Raw genomic sequence first — 16131 nt, 5'->3', positions numbered from 1 at the left:
ATATATAGTACATAGTATACAGTAATAAATTGTAAATAAAAACACCATACATTTTACAGTGAAATTATGGCTTCTAAGCTGCTAAATTGTTGTTGGTTTTTACTGTAGAATCTACAGATGTTTTTTTTAGTCTATAAGTACACAAATATATAACAATCACATCCATGGGCAAATATTGTAATAATATAATAAAGTGGATCATTCACCATTTTCTTAATGATTATTAAACTTTGAGGATATATTATATATGTATTACTTGTACAGTATATGCATTTTTACATGAGTGTACAATAATATTTTGCAGATCTTGTCATGTTTTTTTTTATTTTTATTTTTATTCAATACTCATCCAGGTACTTCAAATCAATTCAATACACGTGGTACAGTACATTGTTATAAAATGCAGACTAGCACAAAATCATAGTGGGCGTACATGAATTTAATTGATATATTTCCTTCTATGCACACATGAATGCCGCTGTTGGAGGGTGTCACATTAATGCTGTCATGTATTGCTTACTCAGGTCACAGGACAATACCGGAACCATCGTAAGGGGCACTTAAGGGCGGGGGGACATGTTTTGGGTGTTGGACACGCGGAAGTGGAAGGAATAAGAGCGGGAACAAAAAGGCAGAAAAAGATGAAGATGATGATCAATGGAATATTATCTCAAGATATTTTTCAGCAACACTTAGCTGGCTCAGTCGCACGAACTCCACTCTAGGGTGGAAGGAACAAAAAACACGTTAGATTATTCATGTGGTTTTTATAAGAAAAGCTGTGAAATATGTACCTGATGTTCACATTGTGTTGGAGCTGAGGGGCTTCCAGACAAATGTCTGACAGTAGAAGAGAGTCTGTGTGTGTAATGGAGGATTAACGAAACCATTACAAGGATACTGAAAAATGCATAAAAAGTGGACTACTCACTCCACACTTGAGAGAGGTCGGCAGGTCTCTGCACCGGTATGTTGGCACCGTGCAGGGGTCTGGGGGGGGAGAAACACACGTTTTGCTTTAAAATGTGTCAACTGCGAGGTTATACTTTGTGGTCTTATGGAAACAAAATACGTTCGTGGACTGACCTGCTTTTAAAAAGGTAAGAAATGTATCATTAGAAATGTGGCTAGCAGCCTTGCACTCTGGGTAAAGGAGCAAAACGATAAATATAAAGTATTTCAGCCAAACATTGTGTATTAATTGTTTGGTATGGCACTGATAACACTTGATTGTTTTTAATACTTACGGTGTGAAAATCTTACTTTAACGGTGTGAAAATCTTACTTTAAGTTAAGTTAAAGTACCACTGATAGTCACACACACACTAAGTGTGGTGAAATTATTCTCTGCATTTGACCCATCAACCCTTGATCACCCCCTGGGAGGTGAGGGGAGCAGTGAGCAGCAGCGCTGGCTGTGCCCGGGAATAATTTTTGGTGATTTAACCCCCAATTCCAAGCCTTGATGCTGAGTGCCAAGCAGGGAGGTAATGGCTCCCATTTTTATAGTCTTTGGTATGACCATGAATTGATTAACGTGGACCCCGACTGAACCCTTGTGTGGTGTTTGGGTCTGTGGGACCCGTTTTCATTTTTTATTAAAAGAAAAATGATACAATTAATTAGGGATGTCCGATAATGGCTTTTTGCCGATATCCGATATTGTCCAACTCTTTAATTACTGATACCGATATCAACCGATACCGATACGGATATATACAGTTGTGGAATTAACACATTATTATGCCTAATTTGGACAACCAGGTATGGTGAAGATAAGGTCTTTTTAAAAAAAAAAATTAATAAAATAAAATAAGATAAATAAATTAAAAACATTTTCTTGAATAAAAAAGAAAGTAAAACAATATAAAATCAGTTACATAGAAAGTAGTAATTAATGAAAATTTGTCAAATTAACTGTTAAAGGTTAGTATTATTAGTGGACCAGCAGCACGCACAATCATGTGTGCTTACGGACTGTATCCCTTGCAGACTGTATTGATATATATTGATATATAATGTAGGAACCACAATATTAATAACAGAAGGAAACAACCCTTTTGTGTGAATGAGTGTAAATGGGGGAGGGAGGTTTTTTGGGTTGGTGCACTAATTGTAAGTGTATCTTGTGTTTTTATGTTGATTTCATAAAAAAACAAAAAAAAACAACAACAAAAACGATACCGATAATAAAAAAAAACTATACCGATAATTTCCGATATTACATTTTAAAGCATTTATCGGCCGATAATATCGGCCGGCCGATATAATCGGACATCTCTACAATTAATTAATTTTTCAAACTGAGACTCACTGACTTTGGCTCATTTTCTGTGAAGAACATATATCCGAATACATATTTAATGACCACACACCATACACCCCCCCCCCTTCAAATTTCTATTACATATAAGATGTCCGGGTCCACTGGACCCGGGGCTAATAGAAGTGTGGAAATTAGTTTTCTGTGTCACACACACAACAGGCCTAGACAGGAGGAGGACAGAGTGTAGGTATACAGAACATCAGAGGGTCAAATGTGCGAGAAAATGAGAGCAGACAGTGTTGACAAACAATGTTGCAACCTTGTGTGGGAACCGTAGGTGCAGAAACACGACAGAAGAATCCCTGTGGGATGCAGAAACTGGCAGAAAAATTTTCCGTGCAACGTTCATGTTGTTGTTACTCATGTTCCATTTTGTGGAATTGAATGCCTCACAATCGAACACTTTTATGTTAAAATACTGAACAGTACATGTTTTAACATAAAAGTGTTTGATTGTGAGGCATTAAAAGCCACAAAATGCAACGGGTCCATCAGACCCACAAACGCTGGCTGAGTAACAACAATATGAACATTACACAAGGGTTAAACAAGTTGAAAAACGTATTCTGGTGTTACCATTTAGTGGTCAATTGTACGGAATATGTACTGTACTGTGCAATCTACTAATAAAAGTTTCAATCAATCAAAAAAAAATATTTGGCCGGGGTTTGAACTCTCGACCTACCGATCTCATGGCGGACACTTTTTCAGTGGCACTTTAACTTAACTTAAAGTCTAATTTTCACACCGTAAGTATTAAAGGCCCGACCACTTTCGCCCGCTAAGCTAATATTAGCAATGCTCATTATGGCCGTGACAACGCAGTTTTTGGGTTCCTGGTTCGATCCCCGCCTTCTAACGTGTACTGTGTGTGAATGTGGAAATAGTGTCAAAGCGCTTTGAGTACCTTGAAGGTAGAAAAGCGCTATACAAGTATAACCCATTTACCATTATTTGACTGTGTTAACTTTTTATATTTGTAGCATAATTATGGATCTGTACAGAAAACTCACTGGGGGGCGGAAAACCATGTTTTGCTTTAAAATGTGTCAACTGCGAGGTTATACTTTGTGGTCTTATGGTAACAAAATACGTTCGTGGTCTGACCTGCTTTTAAAAAGGTAAGAAATGTATGATATTAGCAATGTGGCTAACACTAGCTAGCCTTGCACTCTTTGGGTAAAGGAGCAAAACGATAAATAGAAAGTATTTTAGCGAAACATTGTATATTCATTGTTTGGTGTGACACTGATAACACTTGATTGTTTTTAATACTTCCGGTGTGAAAATTGGACTTTAAATTAAGTTAAAGTACCACTGATAGTCACACACACACTAGGTGTGGTGAAATTACCCTCTGCATTCGACCCATCCCCTTGTTCCACCCCATAGGAGGTGAGGGGAGCAGTGAGCAGCAGCGGTGGCTGCACTCTGGAATCATTTTTGGTGATTTAGCCCCTAATTCCAACCCTTGATTCCGAGTACCAAGCAGGGATTAAAAATGAACACCAATTGAAGCATTTTAAAGGCCTACTGAAAGCCACTACTAGCGACCACGCAGTCTGATGGTTTATATATCAATGATGAAATCTTAACATTGCAACACATGCCAATACGGCCGGGTTAACTTATAAAGTGCAATTTTAAATTTCCCGCTAAACTTCCGGTTGAAAACGTCTATGTATGATGACGTATGCGCGTGACGTCAATCGTTGAAACGGAAGTATTCGGACTCCATTGAATCCAATACAAAAAGCTCTGTTTTCATCTCAAAATTCCACAGTATTCTGGACATATGTGTTGGTGAATCTTTTGCAATTTGTTTAATGAACAATGAAGACTGCAAAGAAGAACGTTGTAGGTGGGATCGGTGTATTAGCGGCTGGCTCCAGCAACACAAGCAGGAGGACTTTGACTTGGATAGCAGACGCGCTATCCGACGCTAGCCGCCGACCGCATCTGTGATCGGGTGAAGTCTTTCGTCGCACCGTCGATCGCTGGAACGCAGGTGAGCACGGGTGTTGATGAGCAGATGAGGGCTGGCTGGCGTAGGTGTAGAGCTAATGTTTTTAGCATAGCTCTGTGAGGTCCTGTTGCTAAGTTAGCTTCAATGGCGTCGTTAGCAACAGCATTGTTAAGCTTCGCCAGGCTGGAAAGCGTTAACCGTGTAGTTACATGTCCATGGTTTAATAGTATTGTTGATTTTCTGTCTATCCTTCCAGTCAGGGGCTTATTTCTTTTGTTTCTATATGCAGTTAAGCCCAATCACGTTAGCTCCGTAGCTAAAGTGTTTCGCCGATGTATTGTCGTGGAGATAAAAGTCACTGGGAATGTCCATTTCGCGTTCTCGACTCTCATTTTCAAGAGGATATAGTATCCGAGGTGGTTTAAAATACAAATCCGTGATCCACAATAGAAAAAGGAGAGAGTGTGGAATCCAATGAGACAGCTTGTACCTAAGTTACGGTCAGAGCGAAAAAAGATGCGTCCTGCACTGCACTCTAGTCCTTCACTCTCACGTTCCTCATCCACAAATCTTTCATCCTGGCTCAAATTAATGGAGTAATCGACGCTTTCTCGGTCCGAGTCGCTCTCGCTGCTGGTGTAAACAATGGGGAAATGTGAGGAGCCTTTCAACCTGTGACGTCACGCTACTTCCGGTATAGGCAAGGCTTTTTTTTATCAGCGACCAAAAGTTGCGAACTTATCGTCGATGTTCTCTACTAAATCCTTTCAGCAAAAATATGGCAATATCGCGAAAAGATCAAGTATGACACATAGAATGGATCTGCTATCCCCGTTTAAATAAAAAAATGTCATTTCAGTAGGCCTTTAAACTCTGCCAGACTTAATTCCACCTATTCGACTGATGAATATTATTACAACGACAAATAGACTACTGTTAACCGCAAGTTTGCCTACTGGAACTGTTTTACTGCTCAGTGGCCTAGTGGTTAGAGTGTCCGCCCTGAGATGGGTAGGTTGTGAGTTCAAACCCCGGCCGAGTCATACCAAAGACTATAAAAATGGGAGCCATTACCTCCCTGCTTGGCACTCAGCATCAAGGGTTGGAATTGGGGGTTAAATCACCAAAAATGATTCCCGGGCGCGGCCACCGCTGCTGCTTACTGCTCTCCTCACCTCCCAGGAGGGTGATCAAGGGTGATGGGTCAAATGCAGAGAATAATTTCACCACACCTAGTGTGTGTGTGACAATCATTGGTACTTTAACTTTAACATGTAAGTGTAAAAAAACAGATTGTGCTTGTTCTATTTTTGAACAAAGAAAACAATCTGAAGTTATCTTTATTTTTAAGTTATCACGCCATGATTTTACCAGTCCGGCCCATTTAGGAATAGATTTTCCTCCATGTGGCCCCTTAGCTAAAATGAGTTTGACACCCCTGACTTACAGTATAGGCATTTTCTCGGGCGCAAAAAACCACCATAAACTATAGACTACTGCCATCTAACGTCTTGGACTTTTAATGTTATACTCGAAAAGACTCAGAAATTTCCTAAAAATGCAATAAAAGTGTAGTTTCAGTATGAAAAACAATATTTGTTAACCGTGTTACAAAAAAGATAAATTAGACTGATACATAATGTTGGATATAGAGAACATACAAACCCTTTATTTATTGAGTCAAAAATATTAAAGTTCGATGATTTGGTAAAATTGCAAACAGCTAAAATGATGTACAAAGCAAACTATAACCTGCTACCAAAGAATGTACAACAATTCTTCTCAACTAAAGAGGAGAAATATAACCTTAGAGGAAAATCTAATTTTAAACATTTGTATGCACGTACAACACTTAGAACCTTTAGCATATCTGTATGTGGAATTAAATTATGGAATGGATTAAGTAATGAAGTTAAACATTGTACTGATATTATCCAGTTTAAGAGGTTGTTCAAATGAATAGTGCTTACAAAGTACAAAGAAGAATAATTATGAGAAATACTTTCAACCTTATTGAAAATAAGATATTCTTCATCTCAGTATGTTAATAATGACTGACTTAATTAATTACATATTACAAAACTGTTGTATTACTCATTCACGGATGTCATTTGACTATAAAAAGGTCAGTAAATGAATGTATATATTTGTAAACGCTCTGAAGTAGGAAAGACGTAGGATTAAATAAGCTTTGCTTCTTCCTACTCCTTTTCGGACATGATGTAAAGTGAAATGATATGCAATTGTGTGATGTATTATGCTGTAAGTGTGTTCATGTTCGAAATAAACTAAAAGAAAGAAAGAAAAAAAATTGTTAACACCAAAGTACCAAAATTGTTAACACCAAAGTACCAAAAATTGAGTACCGGTATCGATTTCCTAGGCACCGGTAATTGGTACCGTATCGCTTCAAATGTTGATGGTACCCATTTCTAAAGATGGTGGACTAAAAGATATCATAGTCATCATCCAATCAGAGTCTCTGATGCAATCGTATACTAACCACTCGGTGTCCTAGTGGTTACAGTGTCTGCCCTGAGATGGGTAGGTCGTGAGTTCAAACCCCGGCCGAGTCATACCAAAGACTATAAAAATGGGACCAATTACCTCCCTGCTTTGCACTCCGCATCAAGGGTTGGAATTGGGGGTTAAATCACCAAAAATGATTCCTGGGCGCGGCCACCGCTGCTGCTCACTGCTCTCCCAGGGGGTGATCAAGGGTGATGGGTCAAATGCAGAGGCTAATTTCACCACACCAAGTGAGTGTGTGACAATCATGGGTACTTTAACTTACTGTATCAGTCTTCTTTGCATGTTCGTCTGTTGTGCAAAATGTTTGTGATGTTTTGAAGGCAGGATGTGGTCCTAAAGTCGTGCTCGTATTGTTGCTAACAAATTGTAGTTTGGTTGTTAATTCAAAAACGAGGAAATAAGTTACATTTAGTGCACAGCAGGTGGTTACAAAAGCAGAAATATGCCTCCAATTAGGAACAGAAACTTCCACCAGTCTCACTAAAATGCTCTTGCGTGTTTTTTCCTTCCACATTCTACAACTAAGGCGCTACTCCGATGCGAGGGTGTGGACCCACCGATGAGGGGACCCTCCTGACTCTGGCACAGGCGCATGAGGGCGCAGATGGCCTGCGGGGTGGCGTAGCTCAGGATGGCGTCCATCACCGTCTTGCCGAACCTGCCGATGACCATCTCGCACTGACCGCGGTAAGACTTGGGGAGAATGCGACAAATGTCCTCCAGCAGTTTCACTATAGCCTCCTGCGAGGACACAAGGCGCGTGAGTTCACAGGTCGCTTTATTAGGCACGCCGCCGGTTGTAAGCGCGCTTACCTCAGTCCTGTCTTTGGGCAGCAAGCTGTCCAATGTCTTGATGAAGGAGATGCAGAAGGCGCATGACGTAGTGGGCCTCGCCTAACAAAACCATCAAATGAAACAACTTCGACAGAGAGATGGATTTTTCTGATAGGTTATTTTCCGAGGCCTCACCCCGCTCGCGTCGTCACCCGTCACGGCCGCCGCCTGCAGGGCCTCGCTGACTGAGTAGCTGAGCATTTCCTGCTTGTCGTTGGAGCCGCACAGGCCAATGATTCTGCACATGTCCTGCGGCTTCTGCGTCAACAAATATGAGGTTCTATTAAAGCAGAGATTCTCAAACTGCGGTACATGTTTTGAAAAAGACTGTTATGTATAGGCAGTGTTGGGTTAGTTACTGAAAACCAGTAACTAGTTACAGTTACTAGTTTCAAAAGTAATTCAGTTACTAACTCAGTTACTTACACCAAAAAGTAATGCGTTTCTGTGAAAAGGAACTATTTAGTTACTTCTTTTTTTAAAGCTCCCATTAATGCCCTTTTAGCCTTCATTTCAGTACTGTTATTGCACTGGAGAATAATACAATCTGTTGATCAACTTGACATGCATTTGCATCACTGAACTCTGCTAAGCCATGTGGTCTACACACAATCCAATCCAATCCACTTTATTTATATAGCACATAAACAACAAAATGTTTCCAAAGTGCTGCACAACAATATTAAAAACAATATTCAAATATTATCCTTAGCTCCACCAATGACAACACACAAAGACAAATATATGTTTCAAAGGGCCAATTTACTTCAGGCCAGAACAAATTGACAAAACTATTTTAAATAGCTGCAACATAACATACATTAGTAACAAACAGCATAATAACAAAATAGCTGTAAACCTGGCTTCACCTAAGGAAGGCACACATGACATACACAAAGCCTAACCAGGCATTTTTCTCTCTCAAGGAATTGTGAAATAAAATCATGTCTTCATGAGATCAACACTGTACTGAAGCCCAGCACACTCTACGCATTTCCCCACTTTTAGTTTAGAGAAAAGGAAAGATTAGCCTGGCCCACTAGGATCCCTCTTTATGTTTGTGAACTTTATAGTCTATACATTTAGAGCGATGTGATAATCAAACACTCAAGAAGTCTAGAATGAAAGAGTATATAAGAGAATTGACAGAGTGTGTGTACCTTCAGTGATGAATAATGAGCAGAGGCAGAGTTTGGAGTGTTTACTTTAACTTGCTTTCCATGTTTATGTACTCACTGTCCACTGTGTCCAGGAACTTGGAAAATGTTTTCGTGCCATTTGCCGTTTGACGCCCGCTATCATGCTAAGTAGCTGCCTGAAATCAGGTGACTCCACTGTAGAAATAGCCTGCATGTCTTCTAGCACATTTGCTGCAAGGGCTCTATCAATGTTGTCCCTCCGTTAAAATCCAGCCGCTGTTGCTTAGTGGGTGGTGAAGTGTGTCTCTCGTTACTTGCTTCGTCGAAGCATGTTGCTTTTGTAGCTGTTTTAGCAGATTTGAATTGCTGTTTTGGGCAGTAGATAGGATCTTTGATCCAGGACACAACTTACATTTAACTAAAATGTTCTTTTCTTTGTGCTCGACAAAAGAAAAGTAATGAGAATATCTCCATGTTAAGAAACTCGACTTCTGCTCCGCCATGATGTCTTGTTAGTAAACACAGACACGCCCCCCCCCCCCCCCCCCCCTCCACACACACGTAACGCGCCTCTTGTGACAGAGGAAGAATCAGAAGGATGACACTGCAACTCTCCAATAAAACACACTCAGATCTTCTCACTTTCTAGCCGATACTACATAAAAAAAATAGCATAAAATAACGCAGTAATGCATCATGTCGTAACGGTAACTGAGTTACTGAATATAAAAAATAGCGCGTTAGACTACTAGTTACCGCCGAAAATAACGGCGTTACAGTTAGTCCCAACACTGTCTATACACTACCGTTCAAAAGTTTGGGGTCACCCAAACAATTTTGTAGAATAGCCTTCATTTCTAAGAACAAGAATAGACTGTCGAGTTTCAGATGAAAGTTCTCTTTTTCTGGCCATTTTGAGCGTTTAATTGACCCCACAAATGTGATGCTCCAGAAACTCAATCTGCTCAAAGGAAGGTCAGTTTTGTAGCTTCTGTAACAAGCTAAACTGTTTTCAGATGTGTGAACATGATTGCACAAGGGTTTTCTTATCATCAATTAGCCTTCTGAGCCAATGAGCAAACACATTGTACCATTAGAACACTGGAGTGATAGTTTCTGGAAATGGGCCTCTATACACCTATGTAGATATTGCACCAAAAACCAGACATTTGCAGCTAGAATAGTCATTTACCACATTAGAAATGTATAGAGTGTATTTCTTTAACGTTAAGACTAGTTTAAAGTTATCTTCATTGAAAAGTACAGTGCTTTTCCTTCAAAAATAAGGACATTTCAATGTGACCCCAAACTTTTGAACGGTAGTGTATGTAATATATGTCTGTTTTTGCCATTTGTTTACACTATTTAATTTACTATCATGATAATAAATAAATATATCCACTAAGTGTCGCCAAAACACAAATTAGCACTCCACCTCAAAAGTGTAAAAGGTTAGTGTTTCATACCTGCCAATGTTCTTTGAGTAATTTCACTTTATCACACCTTTTTCTAACACTACAAAATATTAAAAATATGTACTTTTATGCCAAAGGGTTAGTGTTTTTCATACCAACTATTATTCTCTGACTTATTTCATTCGATCAAACCTTTTTAAACGTTCCACACAACAAAATAAAAGTGTGTAATATAATTCCTGCTAATATGGTATCTGAATAATATCGGTATCGGCCAACACTCGAGGCTCCAATTTCGGTATCGTGAAAAAGTTGTACGGGGACACCCCTACAACTTACCGCTACAACGGTGATGAAGCTGATGGCCATCGGCAGGATTTTGTCCACCTCCTGCTTGCAGAGTTCAATCACGCTAGCTTTCCCAGGCAGGTGGTTACATAGGTTGCCAATGCCCTCTGTGATCTTTCTCTGGAAAAACAAAAAACAGCTGAATTAGTGTTATTATTCAATAAAAAATCAGTGCAAAACTAGAAAAGCACTCAGAGTGCACATCCGCCAGGCCTTACAAAAGTCTTCCTCTTGGCCTCTTACCGGGATAGACCGGGGCGGTGGTTCCTCTCTTTAAGAAGGGGAACCGGAGGGTGTGTTCCAACTATCGTGGGATCACACTCCTCAGCCTTCCCGGTAAGGTCTATTCAGGTGTACTGGAGAGGAGGCTACGCCGGATAGTCGAACCTCTGATTCAGGAGGAACAGTGCGGTTTTCGTCCTGGTCGTGGAACTGTGGACCAGCTCTATACTCTCGGCAGGGTCCTTGAGGGTGCATGGGAGTTTGCCCAACCAGTCTACATGTGCTTTGTGGACTTGAAGAAGGCATTCAACCGTGTTCCTCGGGAAGTCCTGTGGGGAGTGCTCAGAGAGTATGGGGTATCGGACTGTCTGATTGTGGCGGTCCGATCCCTGTACGATAATATTTATTAATATTTTATAAATAATCAAAGCCTTTTTCTTATCAAATAATTGATTTAGTCGATTAATTGTTGCAGTCTTACTGCAAATCAGGAGGGGGGAAAAAATTGTAACAAAAGTGTAAGGCAGGTCTCTCTCTGGGTGGCGACAAGGTAGGCGCAGCAGTTTTTAAAAAATGAAGAAAACCTACAAAGCTTGTCAAAGGTAAAATACATCCATTTTTAGTTCCCACACTGGGAAAGTAAACAAAGTGTGTGGGGTGTGCAGGAAATCGTCGCCTTAGTAAATTAGGACATTTGACCGTCAGTGTGAGTATTTGGGTTTCCTGTTGTTAGTCATTAAGAGCAGACTTTTACTCCGCAGAAGTCTGCGCTAACTAAAAGGCCTGAATGAAGCTGTTTAACTCCCTACTATTCACATCCCGCTGATAAAAACCTGGCATACCATTCTAGGAATTTGCGGTGGAATTCTCCTTTTCTTTTGTATCGATACAAAAGGCAACTGTAGATAGCGTTGTGTGTTGTATGTACGTGTGTGTGTACCGTGGAGGGTATCAGCAGTGTGTCGATAACGGTCAGGAAGGAATGTGTTTGCCGCTAACCCACCTGGAGGTCTGCGTTGGAAAGCAGGTCAACAAGGAGGTTCACTATTTGGGTGCAGTCGTCACACGGGCTGCCAGCCTGTGGACGCAAAGTCAAGGTGGGAATCATTTTTACGTACACAAGTATCCAGACACAATCTGTGATCAAATAATTCATCAGAAGTTAGACAATACTTTGTTTTCCACCCTAAATCCTGAATTTTCATCATAGTCTTTGGGACAATTGTATGCTTTCAACTTTGTGGGAGGAGTTTGGGGAAAGCCCTGTTTTCTGTTCCACGGTCCATAAACACACACCTCAGCGACCACTGGCATCATACTGTAAATACAATATTCCCAAAGTCACCCTCAACAATCATGTAGAACAGAGGTGTCAAAGTCGTTTTCACTGAGGGCCACATGGCAGTTATGTTTGGCCCCAGAGGGCCGCGTCTAACAGTGAATATTATTGCTGGTACACAATTTTTTTATGCATTTTATTATTCGAGTTTTTTTTAAACTAAAATGTATAAAAAAATATTGGTAAGTTGCAATAATTTCACCTCAAAATGTAGTGTATATTACTGTAAATGTAAAAAAAGTACTGGTATTTTTATGGTAAAAAAAAAAAAAAGGCAGCTCAGTTTTAATTTGCGAAAAGCAGGAAGGGGCAGAGAAATCATCGGTTCTCACTTTTTTAACTCACTAAGAAAAAGTTTAAATATTTCATTCATTTATTTTTCCTCATTTAATATATTCTTTACAAGTATTTTAATTTTGACAGTACCACATACGGTACACTACCGTTCAAAAGTTTGGGGTCGCATTGAAATGTCCTTATTTTTGAAGGAAAAGCACTGTACTTTTCAATGAAGATAACTTTAAACTAGTCTTAACTTTAAAGAAATACACTCTACACATTGCTAATGTGGTAAATGACTATTCTAGCTGCAAATGTCTGGTTTGTCTACATAGGTGTATAGAGGCCCATTTCCAGAAACTATCACTCCAGTGTTCTAATGGTACAATGTGTTTGCTCATTGGCTCAGAAGGCTAATTGATGATTCGAAAACCCTTGTGCAATCATGTTCACACATCTGAAAACAGTTTAGCTCGTTACAGAAGCTACAAAACTGACCTTCCTTTGAGCAGATTGAGTTTCTGGAGCATCACATTTGTGGGGTCAATTAAACCCTTAAAATGGCCAGAAAAAGATAACTTTCATCTGAAACTCGACAGTCTATTCTTGTTCTTAGAAATGAAGGCTATTCCACAAAATTGTTTGGGTGACCCCAAACTTTTGAACGGTAGTGTATGTTTTAAATGCTGATGCGGGTTCATTGATTTTTAAATGTGCCGAAATATAGCCTGTTATGTACACTGTCTTGGTGATTCAATGCCCAGTAGTGCACAAGTGTGTTTCTCTATAACATTTCTCCAGCCTTGGTCATGTGGTGACATACATTATGGTATTTTGAGGGGTATTTGTTAAAGTTGGACTAAGTAGGACATCACTGAAGGCCTAGGTGGGAAACGCACAGCCCGCCACTGCTATAAGATATTTGCCCTAAATTAAGCATTTTTCAAGCGTAGATGTGGCTAAATCAGTGGTTCTTAACCTTGTTGGAGGCACCGAACCCCACCAGTTTCATATGCGCATTCCCGAACCCTTCTTTAGTGAAAAATATATATATATATTTTTTTCAAATTCAAGACAAAGTTATATGTTTTTGGTAACACTTTAGTATTGGGAACATATTCTAAGTAACAAAGACTTAATTTAGAGTTATTTGGTTAGGGTTAGAGGGTTAGGGTTATAGTAAGGCAATGCCGAATAAGACATTGATAAGTACTTAATAATGACTAGTTAAGAGCCAATATGTTACTAATTTGCATGTTAATAAGCAACTAATTAATGGTGAATATGTTCCCCATACTAAAGTGTTACCATGTTTTTTTACTGGTGCACAAAATGAACCGTGCATGAACATTACCTTGTTAAAAAAAAAAAACCAACACAGTGCATAAACTCACAACAAATTGCACACCTGCAAATCAGTCTGACTTCTGCTGTTGCCGTATCCGTAATACGCAGATAGGGAGAAGTTTTTATTTACACGATGAGTCGGGTGTGTCTTGACCTCCGCCGAACCCCTGAGCCCGACTCACCGAACCCCTAGGGTTCGATCGAACCCAGGTTAAGAACCACCGGGCTAAATGAAGTAAAACTACAATAGTGTTGGCCACTAGAAGAGACCAAACCAGTTAGAGCGTAAAGGTAACTAAAGGCTGTCATTTTATGTCTAGGTGTCACGTGGGGGTCGCATATTTATGCGGGGTCGTTCTCCCGGGATGCAGACGGACAACTCTGGACAAAGCGTGAAGGTAGGATATGATTTGATCTTTGTAAATCATAACACACACAAAAAACAGGAAGCAAACCAAAGGGCTGCGTGACGATCGTACGGGAAGCTAAGGTAACCACTTAGCACAGGAATCATAAGCTCAGAAACGAGAATACCAACGTAACTGTTGCAAATAGCAAACAACGAAGCCAGACTGAGCGTGGCGAGAAAGGTGAATAAATAGCTGTCTGATTAGTGCTCGACAGCAGGTGAGCGCGCCGACCACTAACCAGAGGCAGGTGAACCCAATTAGTACCCATGGTAACCAAAACAAACCCAGAGGTGCACAAAACAGGAGCTAAGGGAGTCCAAAACTAACAGAACATGACTAAAGAAAACATGATCCGGGCCACGGATCATGACATCTAGAGGGCTCTAAAAATGTTGAAAATATACACTACCGTTCAAAAGTTTGGGGTCACCCAAACAATTTTGTGGAATAGCCTTCATTTCTAAGAACAAGAATAGACTGTCGAGTTTCAGATGAAAGTTCTCTTTTTCTGGCCATTTTGAGCGTTTAATTGACCCCACAAATGTGATGCTCCAGAAACTCAATCTGCTCAAAGGAAGGTCAGTTTTGTAGCTTCTGTAACGAGCTAAACTGTTTTCAGATGTGTGAACATGATTGCACAAGGGTTTTCTAATCATCAATTAGCCTTCTGAGCCAATGAGCAAACACATTGTACCATTAGAACACTGGAGTGATAGTTGCTGGAAAAGGGCCTCTGTACACCTATGTAGATATTGCACCAAAAACCAGACATTTGCAGCTAGAATAGTCATTTACCACTTTAGCAATGTATAGAGTGTATTTCTTTAAAGTTAAGACTAGTTTAAAGTTATCTTCATTGAAAAGTACAGTGCTTTTCCTTCAAAAATAAGGACATTTCAATGTGACCCCAAACTTTTGAACGGTAGTGTATTTTGAAAGTGGTAAACATGTTTTTTATGCTCTAGATATAAACATTTTAATTGCATAATGAATGATTTGTACTTTGCTGGAATTAATTTATTGCAGTCATGGCCGGAAACCAATAATAGCGATAAACGACTGTATATTTTTTGTGTTATTAACACTACAGTGCAGTTATAACATGGCCAAATACTTGTTTCAATATAGTGCATGCATGTCCTTAAAAACCAACAATTCAACAATGCAAAATTGTGCCATTGCCTAATTATGCCAAAAGTACACAAATACAATATGTCTTAGTATAGGCTTTACACAATTTTTTTTGGATCAATTTAACTTAAAAATGAAAGGGCGTTGTCTTTATACCATATTAAACTATTTCAAATGATAGTAGGGAAGAAAACATCGCTTACCACCAGCGCTGTGTCCTGTGTGTCTTGAAAGCCATCACCATTAAAGGTCAGAGCTGCAAAGAAAATGTGTATTCCGCGTAATTGCGTCATTACATGATTATATCTTGTGTCTTACCGCAGCCTTGGAGACCAGCAAGGAGAAACAATGCAAAGGTGATGGAGGTCATCGTCTCGTCTCGTCTGGAATCAACAGCTTCTGAAATGGAATCTGCGCGAGGCGTCACAAAATGCAGCTTTTATGTCACACCGAAAGTGCCTTTCCCACCAGGTTTTAAGGTGAGGGAAAAAAATGTGAAGGCGTGTGTGATAAAAATTGTAGTGGAACCATCCCTTTTCACTTCCTCACAGGTGCAACCGAGTCACCAGATGTACTTCAGAGTAGTTCTAGTTCTGCAGTTGAGGACTGCATCTAACTATTGAGGCATTTTTTTCGGTTTGCATGTTTCCAAATCAAATTATCCGTCTGCTTTGTAATCTTTGAAATCCTAAAAAAATGCGCATTGGTAATGTAATTTTACATTTTGAATGTACCTTTAACCTCTGTTAAATAAACAAAGGCAGACAGTCTATACCAGACCCGGGCACATTAAGGCCCGGGGGCCACATGTGGCCCGTTAAGTTTTTCAATCTGGCCCGCCAG

The 16131-nt window shown here is 39.8% G+C and overlaps 1 protein-coding gene across 1 annotated transcript; it reads right to left on the bottom strand.

The window, feature by feature from the left end:
- Positions 1–381: 381 nt before the first annotated feature.
- On the bottom strand, positions 382–15713 carry LOC133638903 (prosaposin-like). The gene is made up of 10 exons (XM_062031935.1): positions 15607–15713; positions 15492–15544; positions 11786–11860; positions 10552–10680; positions 7794–7916; positions 7638–7718; positions 7382–7565; positions 932–990; positions 795–858; positions 382–721 (listed from the first exon to the last, which is right to left on the bottom strand). Exons 1-9 carry the CDS (start codon positions 15656–15658, stop codon positions 802–804), a joined length of 813 nt encoding a protein of 270 aa, XP_061887919.1. The 5' UTR covers positions 15659–15713; the 3' UTR covers positions 382–721; positions 795–801.
- Between the last annotated feature and the right edge of the window lie 418 nt (positions 15714–16131).

Source organism: Entelurus aequoreus, linkage group LG21 (assembly GCF_033978785.1).
Source record: "Entelurus aequoreus isolate RoL-2023_Sb linkage group LG21, RoL_Eaeq_v1.1, whole genome shotgun sequence".
NCBI lineage: Eukaryota > Metazoa > Chordata > Actinopteri > Syngnathiformes > Syngnathidae > Entelurus > Entelurus aequoreus.
Note: the sequence above shows the minus strand (reverse complement) of the source record. Positions and strands in the feature narration are given on the sequence as shown.

Excerpts from the sequence above, each read along its gene's own strand:
- LOC133638903 (XM_062031935.1), bottom strand. The coding sequence starts at position 15,658 with ATGACCTCCATCACCTTTGCATTGTTTCTCCTTGCTGGTCTCCAAGGC. Across the intron at positions 15,545-15,606 it reads TGCTGGTCTCCAAGGCTGCG|CTCTGACCTTTAATGGTGAT; the intron begins GTAAGACACAAG and ends TTTTCTTTGCAG. Across the intron at positions 7,719-7,793 it reads CGGGTGACGACGCGAGCGGG|GCGAGGCCCACTACGTCATG; the intron begins GTGAGGCCTCGG and ends TGGTTTTGTTAG.